The sequence below is a fragment of the Poecilia latipinna genome, unplaced genomic scaffold, assembly GCF_001443285.1.
Source record: "Poecilia latipinna isolate Pla-1442-1.1 unplaced genomic scaffold, P_latipinna-1.0 Scaffold797, whole genome shotgun sequence".
NCBI lineage: Eukaryota > Metazoa > Chordata > Actinopteri > Cyprinodontiformes > Poeciliidae > Poecilia > Poecilia latipinna.
Genome location: NW_015113413.1, coordinates 128,102 through 148,928, shown reverse-complemented (window position 1 = coordinate 148,928; position 20,827 = coordinate 128,102). Strand labels below are relative to the sequence as shown.

Genomic DNA, 20,827 nt, shown 5'->3' with positions numbered 1-20,827 from the left:
TTTTTGGAAATGTTTTATTTTTCTTTATCGTAAAACCAAAACAGACATACATTTAAAAAAGGCAAACATAAGTTTTCTTTTTTCAAAAGGTTATGCATTACTTGCAGCTCTAAATGAGTTATTTAGCTGGTCTTAGGGTAAACATATATTTTTGGATTCTGAAAGCTGCAAAATGCAAAACCAGCTGAAACTGGACTGTCCAACTACAAACACAAACACAGACAGAAAAAACCTGAGATGTTTAGAGATGCTTGAAAGCTGCAGATAGAAACCTAACGATTATAAATAACAACAGCAGCGATTCCACCTGCGTGACATTCTGAGACTGATTCTGTTTGTGTTTTAGAGACGGGATGCAACAGGTCGCAGGTGGGAGATGAGACAGTCGAGCCGCACGCCTCTCACACTGTTGTCATGGCAACGCCGACTGCAGGCCTTCTGGCCTCTCACAGCTAATCGAGGCAGCCCAGATTAGGCGAGGAGAATCAGAGCGCCGTTTGTCTCCAAACCGTCTCCTAACGTGGATCACAGCTAACATTTTACCTGGTCTCACCCTCAGTGCAACATTTGGTTTAAAATGTGTTTAACACAGAAAAATGTCTTACAGGTGGAATAATCGGCCAGTGAAACTGGGGTTGGATGATACAGACTTAAAGTTTTATAACTACATTTTGTGGCGCTATTGTGATAACAGTGAGAACTATTTATTGCATCTTCTTTAGGCAACTGTATGGCACAGTAACCTCAGCCCCACAAACACAAACACTGCTCTGGAAAAACATAAAAATGTTTATTTATTGATACTCTGGTTGAACAAAAATGAATCTGAAATAAGGACAGTTTAGGATTTTTTTAATACGTCATTTAAGTGAAATTTATTGTGACAAAATAAATCAAAACTCTCATAAGAAATGTCTTACAATAAATGATAAATAATACAATAAATGCCCAACTCTAAACAGAAGTAGTACTTTTTAAATCAATATTAAGGAATTATTGGCCTTAAACAAGTTCCTATTTCTTGCTGAAAAGTTATTTGTGAGTTAAATTTCTCTTATTTCAAGTGTCCTAAGACATTTTCTCTAAAGACCAGATCAAAAATACTATATATACTTGATACTATATTTTAGTATTTAATGAGAAAACCCATTGAGAACCAGAATCTGATGATGTGATGTTGGTGATTGGGTCACACCTGGTGTAGGACTCTGTATCGGTGATGCTGAGCGAACATTTCCATCTTAAACAGAAGCTGCTGCTGAGTTAAAAAATCAGGAATGACCTTTGAGTGATCAAAGTTTGATTCATCAAATAAAATGTGCAATAAGAAAATGCAAAACCAGATTAATACACAACCTGACATTTATATTCTACAGAGTCACTGACTTTTTATTGATTTAGGGAAACATTTTAATTTTTGCATTCAACGTCATGTTTGGGCGGTTTAGGGACAAATGATGTGTGAGAAGGGCAATCAAGTCCTGATAAGAGGATTATGTTCTAACAAAGAGCCTAATTCAAGTCCATCTGGTTCATGAAGGACAAGCTAACAGCTCTGAGGATTTCTGCAGAGACGCAGCCGCTATTACACCTAACAAGATCAAACATGGTTCTGGAGAATCATTAAAGTTCTGGGAAACAGGGAAAAATCACTCCTAGGAGTGGTGATATATTTTTATTGCAATAAATATGCAAAATCTTTCTGGATTGGAATCTGGATTAATGATGGATGTAATTTGTTAAAGACTAGCATTGTGGCTCTTTCACTTATTTTTTCAGGCAATTAAACAATGTGCAAAGTTTAAAATATTCACTTTTTCTGGTGTTTTTTTTCATGAGGTTCAAGGCCAGCGGAAATCGATTCTTCAATAAGAACAAAGTTTTACTATTTTCTCCAGTTTTTACTTCTGTGGGAGTGTAAATAAAAATCAAATGATGATTAAAATATTAAATGCCATTATCATGTGCATTTGCTAAGAAAATGTTTTTATTAGTGGTGGGATTTGATTAAATTGCAATGAGTGAATTACAATGTTTGTAATCAATTAATCGCATTTACATTTGCATGATACAAAATGTTATGAATGCAGCTTTTCTACTTATATAAAAAAAGCAATTCATTGTGGGAAAATCTGCACAGTAAAATCGAATTAAATGAAAGCTACACATTAAGTAATTTGTATGTAACTGGTGTCCTGATGGTTTGTATGAAATTGTAAACAGCTGATTAATCCCCCCTGACTATCTTAATGAAAATAGGTGACTTCTGAAGACACTGTATTTTATTTCAGAGTATCTGAGTAAAAGAGGGAAGAATGCAAAGGCAAACGATACATAATTTGAAAATAAACAACTACTTCCTGCCAGGCGATCCCATAAGGTAACGATAAATGACAGAGTTTGTTGCTCCAAAGCGACAAAATGTTGAATGTATGAACTCTTCTGTGAAGCGGAGTAAGATCTCTATCAAAAAAAGCTTGAAATGCATGAATCGTTTCTAAATAAACCAAATGAAAATGTAGAAGCCGCTCAAAAAATGTCATCAGTTACATGGACAACATGTTCATGATGACCTCTACCTGCAGGATCCAAAACGGGGAAGCTGACATTTTGAGATTAATGTAATAGTTCAATAAATAAATAAATATAGTCCATAATGAAGTACCCAGTGCTTGTGACGTCCAGTTGACCCCTGTGACCTTTGGCTTTTGTCCATCTAAAGACTCAACGTGAGCAGATACAGAAGGAGAAAAGGTCAGGACCCTCTGACTGATCCGCAGCTCGACATTTTCACCAGAAAGCCTGAATGTTAAAGGTGGCAGATAGGTTGGAAGGGTTGGAATTACACAAGAACCAATAAATACAGCAGATTATTGTAGAAAGTCAATTAAGGCAGCTAGCTACTAAAACTTACTCTTAAACTACTTTACTATCATATGATTATCATAAGAAATGTTTGTGTTTCTGATCTGGATTTGGCCATTAAAACCTCCTCCAAACGTCCCAGAACCAAGCAAGTCTCTTCACATGGAGATTAAATCCGGATTAATAATCCAGTCAGTCTGTGTAATTGGATCAGATGAAGGCGGTGAATGTGTTTTCTATAACAAGGCAGATATTTCTGCAGTGTTTGCTCAAATGTGGCCGCCATGATAAGCAGAGCTGCTGGTTTTCAAAGTTTATTCCTCCCTTTTTAGTGGAAGGCCGCTACAAGTACTTTACAGCACAAACCGTGGTACTTAACACAACTTATTGGTACTTAACACAACTTATTGGTACTTAACACAACTTATTGGTACTTAACACAACTTATTGGTACTTAACACAACCCCAGTTCTGATGACGCTCTGGTAAAGCGCCCGTCCAGCAGTTTGTCCATCCAGCCGCTGAAGCAGCTCAGACACAAACCTGTACTGATACCACCAAAAAACAGCCAAACTCACCTCACATGACTCAGCTGGAACAAACTTTTCTGCTGAGTCATCGTCTTTAATATTCAGGTCGAGGTAAAGCCGAGCTGACAGGTGGCCTCACCACTGAATTATTTCAGTCCTCCCATTTTATGACAATCATTCAGGACAATTAAAAACTGAAACTCTGTTCCAAATTTCTAAAACAAACAGCTTGAGCCTAATTACTGAATGACGTGCAGAGACAGAGAGTTTCTAATAAATAAAGAAAAGCTGAAAAACATACAATTAAAAGCTACAAAACTGCTGAAATCCCTTAAGATTTCAGTAATCAAAACATATTTTCAGGTTAAGCTTTCTATGCATTTACATGTGAAAGGCATAAAAACAGTATTTGCACTCTAAAGCTGATTAAGGGACAATTTATGGCAAAAATCTTTGAACAAACAATGTTTGCAAAACTCAAATTAAATATGTTGTTCAGCTTTTGAGGTCAAGAGGTTTCACAAGTGATTTTATTCTCTTTAAAACCCTACAGCGACCTAAAAGTGCTGCAAAAGGATAAAGTATAAAGCAGAGGTGATTCTGCGCCTGGATGCTATTGATGTTTAAAACGTAATCTAGTGAATTAATGGTCTGAAACTCTCACAGACACTTTTTTATCCCGCTGCGATGAGACGGGATGGGAACCGAGAGGAAACACAGAAACAAAGGAGGATTTGATAATAAAACGTTAAAATCTAGGCGAACAAGTACATAGAGTGAAGAAACTACAATAAACGCATAACTTATGAAAGAGTTATTTAAGTATGTCATGAATTTACTAAAACTGGAATTCAACATGAGTAATTTATTAAATATAGAATTAATTTATGTGAGACCCTGGTGTCTGATTGGCTGTTTCAAGCAAATTGCAGTTACAGAAATAAATTTGCTTAATGGAAACACAGCAATTCTAATTTTTTCAATAAAATATTTTTGCAGTCGGTTGAACAGAAATATTTAGGTTAAATCGTAAAACTGTAATGGATTTTTTTTCTCATCGCACAACTCAATAGATCAACAACTGGATGTTGTCTACTTACGGAAAAGACAAAGATGATGGTTCTATTTTTTTTTAACGATTTATTATTGTGAACTCGTGATTTTAATTGTTATACATAGTTCTTTTTTTAACATTTTCTCACATGTGTAATGGAAACCCAGCTACTGTTGGCTTTTCATCCAAAACAAGCTACTCCAAATCTGCTGCTTTCAATTCATGATTTAACAGTCATAGAGTAAATTTGGTCTTTCTCTCTGTGCATCTTCTAAAACAGAGTTTCTTTCTAAGGGTTTCCTCAGTGTGTGATGAAATATTTAGGGCTAAAGACGTGTGGGTGACATAAAAAGGTCACCCAGAGCATCCACAACACAGACAGAGAGCTAGCCTTTAGCTCCGCTAAAAATAAAATGATTTCATCACCACACGAAACAACCTGCATCCTTCTCTCCCCGCTTCTACTTCACTGGAATGAGATTATGGGTGCATCTAAAAAGAACGCCATCAATACGGGAAATGAGAGAGCTAATGAATTTACTGCAAACGTACAGCTGGATCCAGGCTTCTCACCAATAAAAGACAACAGACGGCGATGTTCAGTTATCTCTGTTGGCTCAAATTTCTGCTCTGCTATGTTTACGAGTCCAACAGCTGAATCCTGATAATCAGCACTGATTTAAAACAAAAAGATAAACTTTTTGTTTAAAAAAAAAGCTTCCCATAGATAAAAGAAAATGTCTTTAAATTTAGTTTATGTTTTCAGTTTCATTTGTTTTCAGGTAAATTTTCGGTAATTCTCATGACTCCAGAGGACACAACAGGGAAATCTTGAGTTATACACACTTTATAATGGAAAATATCTGCATAAACACAAATAAACAAACAAAAAATAGATTTCTGGGTGACTCATCTTGAATCAAACACTTTACATAAACTAAGCTAAGGTGATTTGTCTCACTTCCATATGTGGAACTAAATCAGAAATGTATCTGATAGTTTTCAAAGCGGCTGCAGTCTGAATGTCATGTTGCATTTATCTGACTTTTATGTCGCTGATGTTGGACATGCATCATAATTCTGCACCAGAAGAAGCCACACGCAGTAAATCTGGACGTAAACAAAGCATGAATGAAGCAGTGGATGAATGAGGTTAATCAATGGAAGAATAATGAAGAACTTGATTTAAGTACTTGTTATGATACTCCTGTTGCTCATCAACCATCCATCCATAAACAGCAGCATCCATCATTACTTCCATAAACAGAAAGCTGCTGTGTTATGGCTACATTCTTCTTCTGTGCATTGCTGTCACTTTTAATTATTAATATGAAAAACTATGCAGAACAATCTGATTTCAGCATCAAGACTTGCTGTATGAACATAACCTAAGAGTTTAAGCAAAACTGTCCTGAATGTTTTGCTTAATCTAGAATCTAGACTGCAACACATAAACTAATGTTACCAGTGGAGAGGAGAAAGAATCTGGTTTGGCACTTTATAAAGATCAGTCTTAAAAACACAGTTACAGGCAGAAGACTGTCGGACCTAAATATTGCTACATTACCATGCTAAATGTTAACGTTTATGACAAGACAGCAAGAAAAACACAAGCAATATGGCTTTTGAAGAAAGCTTCTTTTTAAAAATGACCCATACAGCAAAACGTAGTTAAAAACACAAAACCACAAGGGTCAAGAAGAGAGCTGGAGCGGTGATGATTTGGGTTTTTCACTGGATTCTGGAGTCAAATATGAGGCCAACTGAATGGCTTGAAAGAAAATAATAGGGGTTCCACAATGGCCTAGTCAAAGTACAGAAGCTGCAAACGTCAAAGAATTGAAACATTGGAAAGAGAAATGAACCAAAATTACTATAAACGCGGTGAGAGATAAAGAAAAATGTTTTAATACAGGATTAATTCTTTTACTCCGAGTATATTTTTCTGTACAACCACTGTGCCTCAGAAAAATGGTGCAAAGCAGCATTTCCAGAGGGTTCAGAGTTCAATGTGCACACATGGAGAAGAAGCATTCAGCTTCTATTCACCACAAATCTGGAACACACTTCCAGAAAACTGGAAAATATCCAAAACACTGACTTTCAATCAGGGCTAAAAACCCAGCTGTTTACAGCCTATCATTAGCATTAAATGCGTCTTTATTTCTTGTTCTATGACTGAAATGTTCTATGCAAACAAATTTGACTTAAATATTGACATTCAAGTCTTTTCCACAATGACATAAAGTGGAAAAGATCTTAGAAACGTTTTGAAAACATCTGAAGATGAGATTTCTTACCGTTGACACAGATCTCGTATGAAGAACACAACTCGTTCTCAAACAGGCAACCTGTCAGAGAAACAGAAGAATAAGATGCAAACGGATCAGTTTACTAAATTTATACCAATGCTGCATTATTTTTTTAATGCTGCATCACATATTATTGGTAGCAGAATATTAGGAGCTCAAATAGGAGATTTGTATGCAGTGATGCATACTTATAAAAAACAATAACTTGGTGTTTATTAGACCTGTAGGTCTGAAATGAGACACAGCTAGTCAGCTAAACCTGCTCTTTAGTTCTTCCATAAAAGAATCCATTTCCAAAACTTTCTAACCCAATTTCAGATTGTTGTGTTTTTTGTTTTTTCATTTCCAGACAGCAATATGAGAGTTAATGACTTACTAAGACATCATCTCTGTTTTCAGCTGCAGCTTCTTATTGCTACATTCGTCAGCTGTGGGCAGTAAATGCTTGCAGTTATCCTAAATTAACTCTGGGGTGAGGAAGAACAGGATGATGCATCAGTCCAGCTCCTTCAGAGCTCTCTGGGGAGAGAAGAAGAATAGGCCATATTTTATTCTGCTCCGCTTACAGGAGACCTGGCAGAGAGCAGGACACGATCGCTGAGGTTTAATCTGCTTCCATAAAACAAACTGAAATCTTTCTGGATCTGGAATTATTTCTGAAAATCTCCAGCATGCAACACACACTGGTTTTGTTCTTATGAGCATTTATAGTCTTTTAATCTGATTGTTTTGGATGCTATTGGACAGGATTGGGCGTTAGTATATTTTGGGAATAAACTGAGCTGAAACTGAGCCTCACACTAAACTGAAACAAAGATGGAGTTTTAATTCATTTATATAAAAAAATGCAATATACTAAAAGAAAATTAAGGGGTCGTGTTATGTAAAATTGACTTTTTGGAGTGCTACATCATCACAAAGCAGTTCTCCTCCGAGACTCCCCTACTCAGCTCCTTCAGACTAGCCAGCAACAATTAGCAAACACCTGGTGGAACTGCTGAGCTCATTATNGGAGCTGCTTCTCAGNGAAANGCTGTTAAAAACGTTGCTAAAGGGTTAATAGAGGAGCCATGTTGTGATGGCTTCCTGAAGGTGGAGTTTCAGAAAGGGCAGGAGCTTCTTAAAGACACAGAGGCCCAATTTCAAGACGTTAAATTACAAAGAAAAGTTTCTTTTCAGTCATATTTGATATATTCAGCATTTTTATAACTGAAGGTAACAAAGTTACCTGATTATGCTATAAAATGGCACTATCTGCCTAGAAAGCACAAAATACTGACCCTTTAAAACCTGATTTTAAACTTTCAATTTTAAACTTTCGCTACAATAAAAATCTGAAAAAAAAAAATGAATATGTATTCCTACCCCTCTACTCTGATACTCCTGCATAAAATCCAATCAAATTAGTAAAGTCCACCTGATGTGTGTGTGTGTGTGTGTTGTCTGTTTAAAGATTATTATGCTCTGGGAAAAAATTCTGTAACTATTATATTATAATAAAGTGTTTATAAAGTGTTTATATTGTCACTTTTTATTCAATGTGATTATAAACTTTATTAACTTGAAAAGCTGTGAATAGCTGTGCAAAAAAAGCTTTCAGAAATCAATCCGTATGACTATAGAAACGAAGGCCGTTAAGGTTAGCCTGAGAATAAACATCTATGCAAATTAACAGAGATGCTGTAACCACGGCAACACCTGCTGCTCTCAGAAAGAAACTCTCTGTCTTTTCAGGGATCAAAGAGCAGCAGCGACCGCCAGGCTCCTGGTTTCACTACCAAGCAGCTGCACATGTTCACACCTGAGAGCCTGAACGCCACAAACTGCTGCAGGCGGCAGACAGAGAGGCTGCAGGAGGCACACTGATCTCAACTTTAGTAGAAACAGCTAATCCTTGAATTTTAGCCTCAAACAAGAACTCACTTTGCAAAAACTGTTATGTTTAATTAACCAGAGCCTTCAAACACTCACAAATGTGTTTTTATGATTCCATAGTAAGCTTTTCCAATCCTGTTTTCATTCCTGTCCTGATTATTACTGTGGGAGTGAACTCGCTGACCTCTGGGGTCATTTTCAGAAAATAACAGAATTTAATGAGGCGGTGAAGGAAGAACATCACACAAAAATCTGAAGGATTCATAGGACTAAAAATGTGATTATGTAAAAAAAAAAAAAAAAGGTCAAATGTATTAAAATCCCATTTCAGTCAGCTCTTGTAGCCCATTAATACTCAGAACAGTGTTGTGTTTTTTTCCATTAAGTATGGCTTATTTCTTGCAGTCCACAGAAAGAAAAATCCCATTTCACTCAAGAGAATAAATCTTTATTTTCAATTTTGCAAGCACCAAGTAATGAACTCAGAGAAACTGCACTTTTTATTTTTTGTAACTTTCCAACAGTGTCGCATTCCACAAAAGAATCTAAGAAAGCTGAAACATTAATAGGCGCAGGTCCATTGAATATTAAAAGAGGGAAAAAGTTTTAAAAATATTAATTATTCTGTCACCAATAAGTCTGAAAGTTAAATCCAAGTTTTGGCAATAAGCTCTTAAAAAAGACGTTCTTTTCTACCATCTTCTCCATGCAAGTTGAGGTTATAACAAACAATTGCTTCATGAAAATATAGAAAACCAAATTATTTTTATAAAATAATCCTCTAAGGGAATCAACATATGAATCCAAGAACTACTCTGTTAATTAAAGCGAACATGAATTAGTTTGTGACGGCTTCTTTCTCCAGTAAAGATGTATTTATGGAAATCATTTACAATAAGCTTTTTCATGTCGTTGAAATGAAAAACGGTTTGTTTTATTTGTGGACATCAGTATAAATAAACACGTTCATGCTTCACTGAAAGCAGAAATCTGACTTTCATTAGCAAAGCATTGAGCCACTGGTGTAGTGTTTGGATTAATTCCTGCAGAGCCGCATTAAAAGAGCAAAAATACATGAGATGGGAAAGGAATCCAAAGTGGCTTACCCAGAATAAAAAGGAATTATAATGTTGGAAAGACGAACGATGTAAGCCTATTTTGGCAGAAGGAAGGTCTTCTGACTTCCATCAGAATATTTACCAGCAGAAAAATGTATTAATTACAGTTTACACTGAGATCCCAGTCTGAGAACTGGGTTAAGACAAAGACAAGAGAAGCAGATTGATTCAAATATGATTTTTTTTTTCCAGCTGTTTTTGTCTGATTGATTCAAATATGATTTTTTTTTCAGCTGTTTTTGTCTGAGTGTCCAAACTTTTTGCCCTGGGGACCAAAACTGGCTAATTTAAATTACTGGCAGGCCATGAAATTCATTAAATTAAGAAAATCCAAAAATGTGTTTACTATAATTGTTTTACTTATTTAACCAGGTGAGTTATGGAAAACCAAATCTTATTTAAAATAATGGATCAAGCAGCAGTTTTAGTTTAATCTACACAAAAAATATATTTTTTTAATGAAATCTATACATCATTAAAAAATCCAAAATTATATTTTAAAAAAGGGCTTCAGACTGTTTCCATTTCTTTTCTGTTTTGTTGGCCAAATGTTTAACATTGTTGAACTGTGGTCAGCGGCTGAACAAAACAATTTCAAGAGCCACAAACGGGCCCTGGGCCACACTTTGGACAGCATGGTCTGAGCTGAATAAGTGCTTTTAAACTGCAAACAAGCTAATTCATTATTATGTAGAACAATAAAGATGTTGCATAAAATAGAATAGCATTGCTTCTAATGCAACCTGCTGTTTTGTGGTACAGATTATTGAATTCTGCAGCCAGGTGAAGCTCCATCATTTTTCTCCACTCAGAGTTCCTGCTTCGGTTTTTCATCCTTTCTCTGCAGCCAGTTTTGTGCTGTGGGCCGCTGCCAGGACGGCCACGTTTCAATCAGCTTCACTCTGTGAGGGAACGGCGGCGTTCAGGCCACAGCCTCCTGGCAAGGCCTTTACAAACACTACGTTTCCCACAGTGCCGTCTGTCGCCTTGCGTCAAACACCTGCTTCACCTGGGGGAGAAATCTGACGGTCAGACTGACAGTGGCGACCTTGAATAGATTCGTTTTACATCTTGTGAAGCAGATCATTTAAAATATTTTCTATTTTGTCCATAGACTTGACAGTTCTTAACCTTTTTAAATAATAAAGAACCTGTAATGACTAACATTTATAAAATACATTAAGAAATAAATGTTTTTGGTGGAGGTGGATGGAAACATAGACATGAAGAAATGATACATTTTCACTTCACTGTCCAACATAAAAAACAGATTATTTTTCTTTTTTATGTTAGTATGACCAAGACATTATTATTATTATTAGATAAATGTTTTAATAATTAAAGTATTTGGTAGAATTGCCTTTTAATACTGTATTAATACTGAATTTGGAGAGAAAAATACAAACAATTGCTTAATATATTTTTTTAAATCTCTCTTTTCTTTCCTTTTCTTTCTTCCTGTTTTTTAATTCAGTAAATCAAAATAAAGTCATTTTAAGTGATCTAGAACAAGCAAAGTTTAATCCAGGGTCAGAGCCAGTGGATGGCAACGCCTGCAGTTCCCCTCCAAAACAGCTGATGGCAGCAATGAAATACGCTTAGACTGCATAAAATTACCAATAAATGTGCATATTTTTGACTTCAAGAAAACATTTTCTGTCTAGCTAATTATTTGGAAAATGCAGACATCAAACATCTCTTTATACAGTGTACCTAAGCAATGGATTGAACTTATATCCCACTGTTCCCGTCATATTGACTGGACAAAGTACTTGTCCAGGGTCGCAACATGTGAAAGTTGGAATTGGACCCAGAACCTTCCGATTGGAAGAAAAGTCCTCTACCCACTGAGCCAGTCACTCCAAACATCTTGATTCTAAATTAAAATGCCTGTAATGCACTGCTACTACCACAGGGGGCAGTAATGTAGTAATTTATTTGCCAAGAGGAAGAGAACTCGGAGACAAACACAAAGCCAAAAACTCACTTTTCCAAATATATTTGTGTGAAACTCCTTCAGACCTCTGTGCTGATTAATTCCTCCCTATTTTCAGGTTTCTCCTGAAAACACATCGTTTCCTCTGTGTTTATGTTTCTGGCTAGAGGACAAGAAACCAGAGATGCCAGAGTCATTAAAAAGCTTTTACCAACTTTGCAGTTTCATTTTCAGCTTTTCTAATGAACCTATCAAAGCATTTCCCCATGGCTGGTAAAACCGGCATGTCGTCCATGTCCGTGTTCCTGCACAAAGAATAGGCTCTCGCTCTGCTGGCCTCCTTTAAACATGTCCAATTATCCTTGGTGGCAGCTCTGGCAGAAACAATCAAACAGAATAGCATGCAACCAGAACATTAAGACAAGCATAAAAAAGTGAAGCATTTAGCAGAAAAAGCTGCACTTCGTAATTTTGCAGAGAAATCTATTTCTATATAAGATGTTGCTCATCCAGACTGCTTAAATTGGCAGATTTCTGTCTTTCAAAGCAACAAAATATTCATCCATCACGCCCCCTCACATTCATTTCTTGTGATCTTTTTTTTCCCTTTATTGCTACATCAAACTGTCAGGCTTTGTTTTCAGACTTGCTCTTATTGGACTCCTCTGATCTCAACAAGGTTAAGATAAAAACGTACCAGCTAAAAAGCAAACCATGGGATCCTTCATGCATGTGCATGTAAAGTAAAAACTTTGCACAAAAAAGTGCATCTGAAAAGAAAATTCAACACATCTCATCTGTTGTGTGGAAACTATTTTAAAGTGTAAACTTCCAGGAGTTACCAGCAAATCCAAGTATAATATAAAAGGAGGAGCAAACCCTGCAGGCTCAGAACGGATGCATGTTTTCTGGAGCTTTATTCAGAAACCAGAGAGATTTCAGTCAACACAGAAAGAGAAAGCAGCTTGCAGCAGGCAAGAACTCATCTGAGTGACAAGTTTTCCTCTAAAACCATCGGCTTCAACACCAATAAACTGTTAGCTATTCAGGCAAGTAACCAATAAAGTAAACCATACATGGAACAGCAGCTAAATGTTAAGTTATATTTATGGGCAACATTTTTTAAAGATAAACACGTTATCCCTGGAAGCTCACAGGTTTAGAAAACAATAGTCTTGTTAGCGCTAAAGACAAATCTAAAACATTTCACAGAAGTTTATATAAAAATGAAAATCACAAACTTTTACTACTCCAATGCCACAACAGCAAACCTAACCTGACAGACAGGGCAAGGAGAGCATCAATTATAGAAGCAGCCATGGTGACTCTGGAGGTCAGGTGGGAATATCTGTCAACGGGACAACAAGCGATCTACAAAACCTTCCCTTTATAGGCGAGAGGCGAGAGGAAAGCCAGCTTGGATTGCTAGAAGCCAAGTAGGAGACATATTGACATAAGTTCCTCTGGTCAGATGAGACAAAACTAAACTTTGCGGCCTGAATGCTAAGCGTAAAATTCACCTCACTTGAGACATGGTGATGGCAGAATTATCCTGTGGGAATGCTTCTTTGTTCATGAGTAGCAATCCAAGAAGAAAATCTTTTAGAGGTGGAGGTTTACCGTCAAGTCAGACGATCCTAAACGAAGAGTCACAGCTACAGGTAAATGCTTTAGTACAGAGAGTGTGTTAAAATGGCCTAATCCAAACCCAGATTTATTAAGACTTCAATATTACTGAAGTTAAACATCAAAAGATCTGCAGCAGAAATGAAAGGTGGTTCTGCATAGAACTGACTCTGGATCATAAATCCAATCTAGTTTGTAAAAATCTGGTTGTAGTTTATGCCTTGCTTTGTCATTTAACCAGAGTTAAAACAAAATATCATCCTGTCATGAGTTGTTCTGAGCATTTCTGCTTTTGATTTGCTTCTGTGTTAACGTGCATCTACTGTTTACCTCTAGTTTGCTTTTTATTTAACTATATTTACTAAAATCATCTCCTTCAGAAATGCTGCAGCAAACTTTAGATAAATCTGACATTTTTACTCATTCAGCAACTCTGCAGCTTTCCACCAAGCTGGCCAGCAAGTCATCACATATGAAATGGTAATGAGCGTTGCCTAGGTGACGGTCACACCAGATCAAGCAGTGTCAGCCTTATTTAGGTCCAAGTTAATGATTAAGAAGTCCCACAGCTGAGCCTGTCCCATCTTTCAGTCCAGAAGGAAACCAGAAGGAAACTGAATCAGCGTCTGGGTCGGTGTTTACCGAACAAACACCATCTGATCGGTCAGGACCACACCGCAAATACAGATCACATATTCATGCAGAAAGGAAGATTGGTAACTGAAGCCTAGAACAACAGTTTTTCTTATAATGACCTAATGAGGAGGAAGTAGGGATATAGTGGAAAGCAGAAATAAATTATAAATGAAATCAAAAACAAAGTTGCTGGTGAGGTGGCAAAGAAAAGCACAAATTGAAGAAACAAAAATGAAACAACAAAAACTCAATATGTTCACACAACAGGCGAGCATACTGAAAAAAATGACAACCAGCTGCACTAAATCACGCAATGTGCATATTAATGCATATTAAGGAATACTTAGTGTCTGAGCTATTAAAATAGGCAGTGAAAAGCTTTTTTAGACGAGGTTTCATGTATTTGCAGATGGTTGTGATCCCTAAACCTTCGTGAATACCAGACATCCAGAAGCTTTCAAGTTTTTCAGTTGAATTTTCCCAGTTATATGAAGTTCTGAGTCAGTTTGAACTTTATGTATTCAGCTTTGGACTGATGTTTACGTTAGCATGCTAACGTAAACATGCTGACTGTAAACATTTGACATTCACAAAATGCTAAATGTTAACATTAAATGTAAACATGCTAACATACATTAGCATGGGTTTTTAGGTATATAAGACAAAACAAAACTGAAACTGGGCAGAACAAAAGTCAATAAGGACAATATTAATACTAAAAATATATTTTTTCATAAGTTGCAAGTGACTCAGGAAAAAAAAATATTTTTTTTTATTAGAAAAAAATTATTTGCATCACCACCCTGAAAAAATGGAACATGTATAGTTTATCACCAATTTAATGTAATTAGAAGGCCTTTCTAAGGATTAGTTTTTGCTATAAACAAAAACAAATAATCTACTCTGAAGGTTTTCTTTATTTAGAAAGGGAAATGATTAAAAAGCAACAACTGAAAGTCATTCCATGCAGCAGTAATAACAAAAATATAAAATCTTAACATCGTCATTCCTGAAGCCAAGCTGGATGACTTTACAGTTTCTGTTCAGCAGGTCACTACAGAGCACGATCATTTTATTTTCGTTTAGTTTTACCATTTCCAGTCAGTAGAAAGCTCTCACTATGCATCCATTTATAAAACTAAAAAAATAAAAATGAAAAAACCTTGCAAATCAAAGTTTATTTTGATCCATTCTGAAGAAAGCATCCACATAAAACCTGTTGCAGTAGGATCACAATAAACCCTGCATGGATTTCTAGATGACTTTGACTCAGTTATTGGAGTTTTATGTTGTACAGAAGACGAGGAAAGCAGGGAAACTACTGGGTCACGATATCCTCACTGCTGCGGCTCCCTGAAGCCAAATTATTCCACTTTAAAATAGTGTTAGAATATTATTTTCACAAGGTCACGGTGAGTCATATTTGATTAAAAACTAATATACACAACCCACTGGGGACAACGTGACCCACTTACTTTTAATGTTAATGAAATGCTTAAGTTTAGGATCTTTCTATGAGGAGAATTTTAAAAACCTCTACAAAATATGTTGATTTTATGAATGTAATGATAACATTTACTTTATTTGTTATGCTTATATCATTGCAACTATGTGAAACACCCAAAAGAGAACTGATTTAATTTTGTACTCTATCTTTTTTACTCTTGAATAGAAGAGGAGGACTCTATCGCTTAGCTTCTGCTGACCTACTTAAACATTTTTTCACATTTTAATATAATTAGAGTGAATTTTAAAAATATTACACAGCTTTTTCCTGCATAACTAAGTTTGCAGCACTTCTTTCTTTCCAAGCATCCATCCAAACTTAATTTATTCATCCATCCATCCACTTTTTCACACATGCATGCATTCATCCTGCTAAAATGTCTGGCTTGGTTTGATATGAAAAAGCAACATCTGTCCTCTGACCTGCAGCTCCATGGCTGCTACTTCTCCAAAAATGACAGATTTCATGTGTGAGCTACTAATAGGAAATAAAGCAAAGAAAATGGTAAAGCTGAGTGAATTAATTACTTGTTACAAATGTACACTACGAAAACACAAAATATTACCAAGTGTTGTCTAGTTAGACAAAACTAATTTAGAAATAACTTTTTTAACAAGATAGAGAAGTTTGCTTTAGGTCAGTAATTACTTAATATTGATATAAAAAAAAGAACTATCTCCATTTGCAGATTATCTCACTTATGACATGATAACTGAAATAATCTGCCAGTGGATCTAGTACTTTTTTATCAATTTTAAGGAATTCCTGATTTAAAGCAAGCTACTGTAAGTTGCTTGTAAGCTAGTTTTGTCTTAATTCAAGTGTGCTAAAATATTTACATTATAAACTAGGTCAATGTAGAACTAGATCAGTGTTTCTCAAACCTTTTCAGGCCAAGGACCACTTACCCCATTTAACAAACATTCAAGGAGTATCTAACTGGAAACTGCCCCGCAATAACACAACATCTTAATATATACAACCTGAAATGAAAATATTAGTCTCATTAACTTTTGTTCCTCCTAAAGTGAAGCTGTTTTGTAAATGTGACTGGCCTTGATAAAACCATGGACATGTCTATTCAGGGCGTTTTCAGTTATTTACAAATTCTCAACGTATGGATTCTAAGCTTTCAAATGATAGGAAACGCATGGAAATGAAAAAAGTTCGTTGCACTACAAGTGTTGTGAGCACTAATAAAATTTATGGCTATTTGTAATTTAGAAGCATAATAACAGAAAAATAGACCTGAGTTGCTTTGGCAAAAACAAAGCTTTTCTTTCAGCCAGTAGATAGTCCAACATAAATAATTTTATTTTAGATGTTACGGTGCAGCCAGTCGGCGTGGCGGAGCTCTATTCACCGCCTCAACCTGCATGTAGCATTCAGACACCGCAGACAGAGATCTGCATGCTTGTATATATCGTAATACTGTTCAAAAACAAAGGTTCTGCAACTCACCCTGAGAAACTCTCCACCGGTATCTTCAGGCTTTCTTTTTAGTGACCCGGTCTTAAGCCATTTGTTATTTTCAAACACAATTATCTGGTAAGCTAACAGTAGCGTTGCACTTGCTTCTTCCTCTTCTTTTCTATAATGGCGGACCGCAAGCCACTTCAAGGCACATACTGCCACCTACTGTAGCGTGTAGCAACACTACTTCCCACCCATTAAATTCTATTTTTAAAATTTTGAATTGTGAAAATAAATAAATAACACTATAAATATCCTCTATACTTCCTTCAGTTCACAAAATTCCTCAAAGACTTCATTCCTGTTCTATTCCTCTTAGCGTCGCACTTTGAGCTAACTAAACGTCACGGAAAATAAACGGTTGTTTACGTGCAGTACCTCGCAGACCACTAAGGGGCGCCCGCGGACCATCAGTTTGAGACAGACAGGAAATGTAACTACAGTTATAAATCACTGCATGCTGTGTATAAAATCTACATTGTTTTATTTCTAAACATGACCTACAGATCTTGACTTTATGACTGTAGTGACTCGTCTCTTCAGTAGACTGAAGCAGCCGTACTCTCAGCGAGCTTCTTATATAATCTGAGGAAGAGCGCAGGATGATGAAGATGGTGATGATGAGGAGGAGGGTCTCCCTGTGAGCAGCTTCTCCCAGCTCGGTCTCTTCCTCCCTGCATCACTCACCCTGCAGCCTCCACACGGTGAAGTCAGTGGGGCAATGTTAGGTATCATCTATAAATAGATGGTTTTTGTGCCAGAGACGTCATAAACTCGCACTTCAAATTTCCGATCAATATCTGCATCTGTAAGGAAGGAACGACGGAAACCGGAGTGTGTGCCGTCTCGTTTCTCATTGATTTGGCAGTAATGGATGTTTTTTCTTCATTGCAACAGTTTGCAATTTAAAATTTTATACAAACTCTATTTTCTAGAAACATCTTTGTATAAGTCACCAGTCTACAGTGATTTTTGTTTACATGGCTTGTATATAAAAATAAAACTTTTCTTATTTCATTAGAGAGGTTTGGTAACTTTATTCAAGTCCTAAAATTTGTAATTACATTTTTCAGACAAACTACATTTTGGCCACATTTTCAAACATTTTAATTTATGCATTAAATTTGTACCATCCATTATTAGTTATTTAATTTTTATGCAACTTAATCTTGGTCTTTATCCTGTACTGATTCTAGATTTTTTGCACTTTAATTTAAAATTTTGTTTACATTTTTTGCACATTTCATTTAACTTAAGTGATAATGTTTATTGCAATTATTCCTGCTATCCCACACACAAGCATTCATACAGAGTTGTGCGTGTGTGTTCATTTATTATTTAACATTTTGTTGCTCATTCATTATAGATTCAGATTGTTGCTTTTCATTAAAAATATTTTTAAAGTGTTTGCTTGTTTAAATATATGAAATTGATATCATTATTAAAATACATATTATATTTTTTTTATTTGTCCAACTTACTTTTCAAGGTTTATTACAATAAATCTCGAAAATATATATTTTACGTTTTTGATGCTTTTAGATTGTTGCTTAAAATAAATTATATGTTTCCACATTTTAAAAAGTGTAATAGTAAATAATGTGATCTATTATTATGACTAACAGTTCTGCCTCCTGACGGTGATGAAGGCTCATATCCAGATTTTTGCACATTTTCCCTGACCTCTCGCTCCTCAGGCTCAGGGCTCCTGATTTTCCTGCCAGGTTGTGATCTGCGGAGGATTACTGTCGCGAAATGAATTACAGATCCACCGTGTTTGTTTTTCTCCGGCTCAGGTGAAGCCCGTCGCTTCCTGATCCAGTGTTGACACAGATCAGCACAAACACGTCTGGATTTGTCAGGTTCAGTAATAAAAACCTCTGCAGCTGCAGCTCCGGCTCTGCTTGTCATTAATAATCATATTTTGATTTAAAACTCACCGATTCTCCTGTCAGCAGCAGCAGGGGAGCAGAGCGGGGAAGCGATGAGGAGGAGGACGAGAAGGAGGGAGGAAGGCAGAGAATCCATTTTTCGGCTGGGTTTATGTTCTCCGGGGGGTTTAAAAGGCCATCGGTTTCAGCGGGGTCTGCTGGGTCTGTCCTGCCGTCCAGAGCGGCCCCTCCCTGGCTGGAGGAGGCTGGATGGATGCTGGGGGAGAGCAGAGAGGATGCAGGGCGTTTCTGCTGCTGGAGGCTCAGCGGCTCACAGCATCATCATCACGGAAGCGCTTCCGACTGAAACCTTTCACAATAAACCTCACGCTCCTAGAATGTTCTTCTCCATAAGTTTATTCTCTAATAGCTTAAAAAGAAGAAGGATGATGAGACTTTTAAATCATTTCTGTAGACTTTGTTTCCCAACATCGATGCATCAGTCCGGCTTTGAATCAGATCTGGACATGAAAGAGAACCTAAATAAGTTGGAAAACAGCAGATTTTATTTATTTTTTTTCTTTTCAGTACTTTTCAAAAACTCAAGGCAGATTTACATATGGTTTGCACATATTTTATTTGCACATTTGTAAGCAAATAATAACACAAGAACCGTTGCATCATATGTAGTTTTGACTCAGATAATGAAGCTTTAAAGCTGATGTGAGATCAGTTCTGACCCAGTTTGTGGATGTCATTCCTTCCTGCTTGCAGTCAGCCAGCATTCAAGGCTCCAACACCCAGTAACTAACACACTGCTTCTAAAAACAAATGAAGTTCAGTTGTGTTGAAGCAGAATAACACCTAAAACATGAAGGACACCTGTGACTTTGGACACAACCTTGAAATTTTAGATGATTTTTTTATTTTTATTTTTTTCACGATGTCACCAATTTAAGCGGTGAGTTTTAAATGTTTTATGTCCAAAGGTGCACCTCCAGTTATCTCAGGTTTTGTGAAATAAGCAGAATCTTGCAAAGCCTTGATATTATGCAGGCTGGACTGACTGAGGGAATAAAAACATATTTAAAAAATTATCCCTCTTTAATTAAACTATCCCTAAACAAATAGGATTAACTTCTGTCCTTTTACAGAAAAAAGATGAGTCAGATTCACCATCTTTCCATTTTGAGAGTAAAAACCTGTTTTTCCTGGTTAAAAATATGATGTTAAAAATTAAACTGGTCTTGCTACATTTTAGCTGTTCATATTTCAAAATGAGGGCTGCACAGTGGCGCAGTTAGTAGAGCTGTTGCAAGAAGGTTCTGGGTTTGATTCCCGGCCCCGGTCTTTCTGCATGGAGTCTGCATGTTCTCCCTGTGCATGGTGGGTTTTCTCCAGGTACTCCGGTTTCCTCCCACAGACCAAAAACATGACTCCAAATTGCCCCTAGGTGTGTGTGTGTGTGCATGGTTGTGTGTCTCTGTGTTGCCCTGCGGCAGACTGGTGACCTGTCCAGGGTGACCCCGCCTCTCGCCCGGAACAATAGCTGGAGAGCCAGCACCCCTCCCGACCCCACTGAGGGACAAGGGTGTAAAGAAAATGGATGGATATTTCAAAATGAAAAAACACTTCAAGATGACACACATTATGTGTCGATGTGTGAAGAAATGTCAAAGAAAGTGACGGTCAGCACATTGGGAGGGAGCGTTGAAACAGTTCCCTGATTGCTTAAACATTGAGCAACGTCTCTGCAGAAACAGGAACAAAACTGGAATCACATCGAAATAACTTTGTAAGAGTACGTTTGATAAATATTTGCTGCAGAATCAAATAAAGTGCTTGTTAGCCTAACAACCTTAATTCTGTCATACATCTATCAGGAAGCCTCAATTGCACAATTTGTACAAAGATTATAAGAATGTAAAAAAATGAAAATAAGAATTTAATGCTTACATTAAACATAAATAAATAAATACACTGGACTTTGACTGCTGTACAGGCCCTGATGACATCCTGACCCC

At 36.6% G+C, this 20,827-nt stretch overlaps 1 protein-coding gene across 1 annotated transcript in view; it reads right to left on the bottom strand.

Moving 5' to 3' along the window:
* Nucleotides 1–19,160, bottom strand: part of LOC106956208 (protein tyrosine phosphatase receptor type N2) — a 183,725-nt gene extending 164,565 nt beyond the window's left edge. The window contains exons 1-2 of the mRNA XM_015046893.1: nt 18,873–19,160; nt 6,750–6,800 (exon numbers count right to left, since the gene is read on the bottom strand). Of these exons, the coding sequence (XP_014902379.1) occupies nt 6,750–6,800; nt 18,873–18,960 (139 nt within the window). The 5' untranslated portion in view covers nt 18,961–19,160. The remainder of the gene's footprint in view (nt 1–6,749; nt 6,801–18,872) is intronic.
* Nucleotides 19,161–20,827: the final 1,667 nt, after the last annotated feature.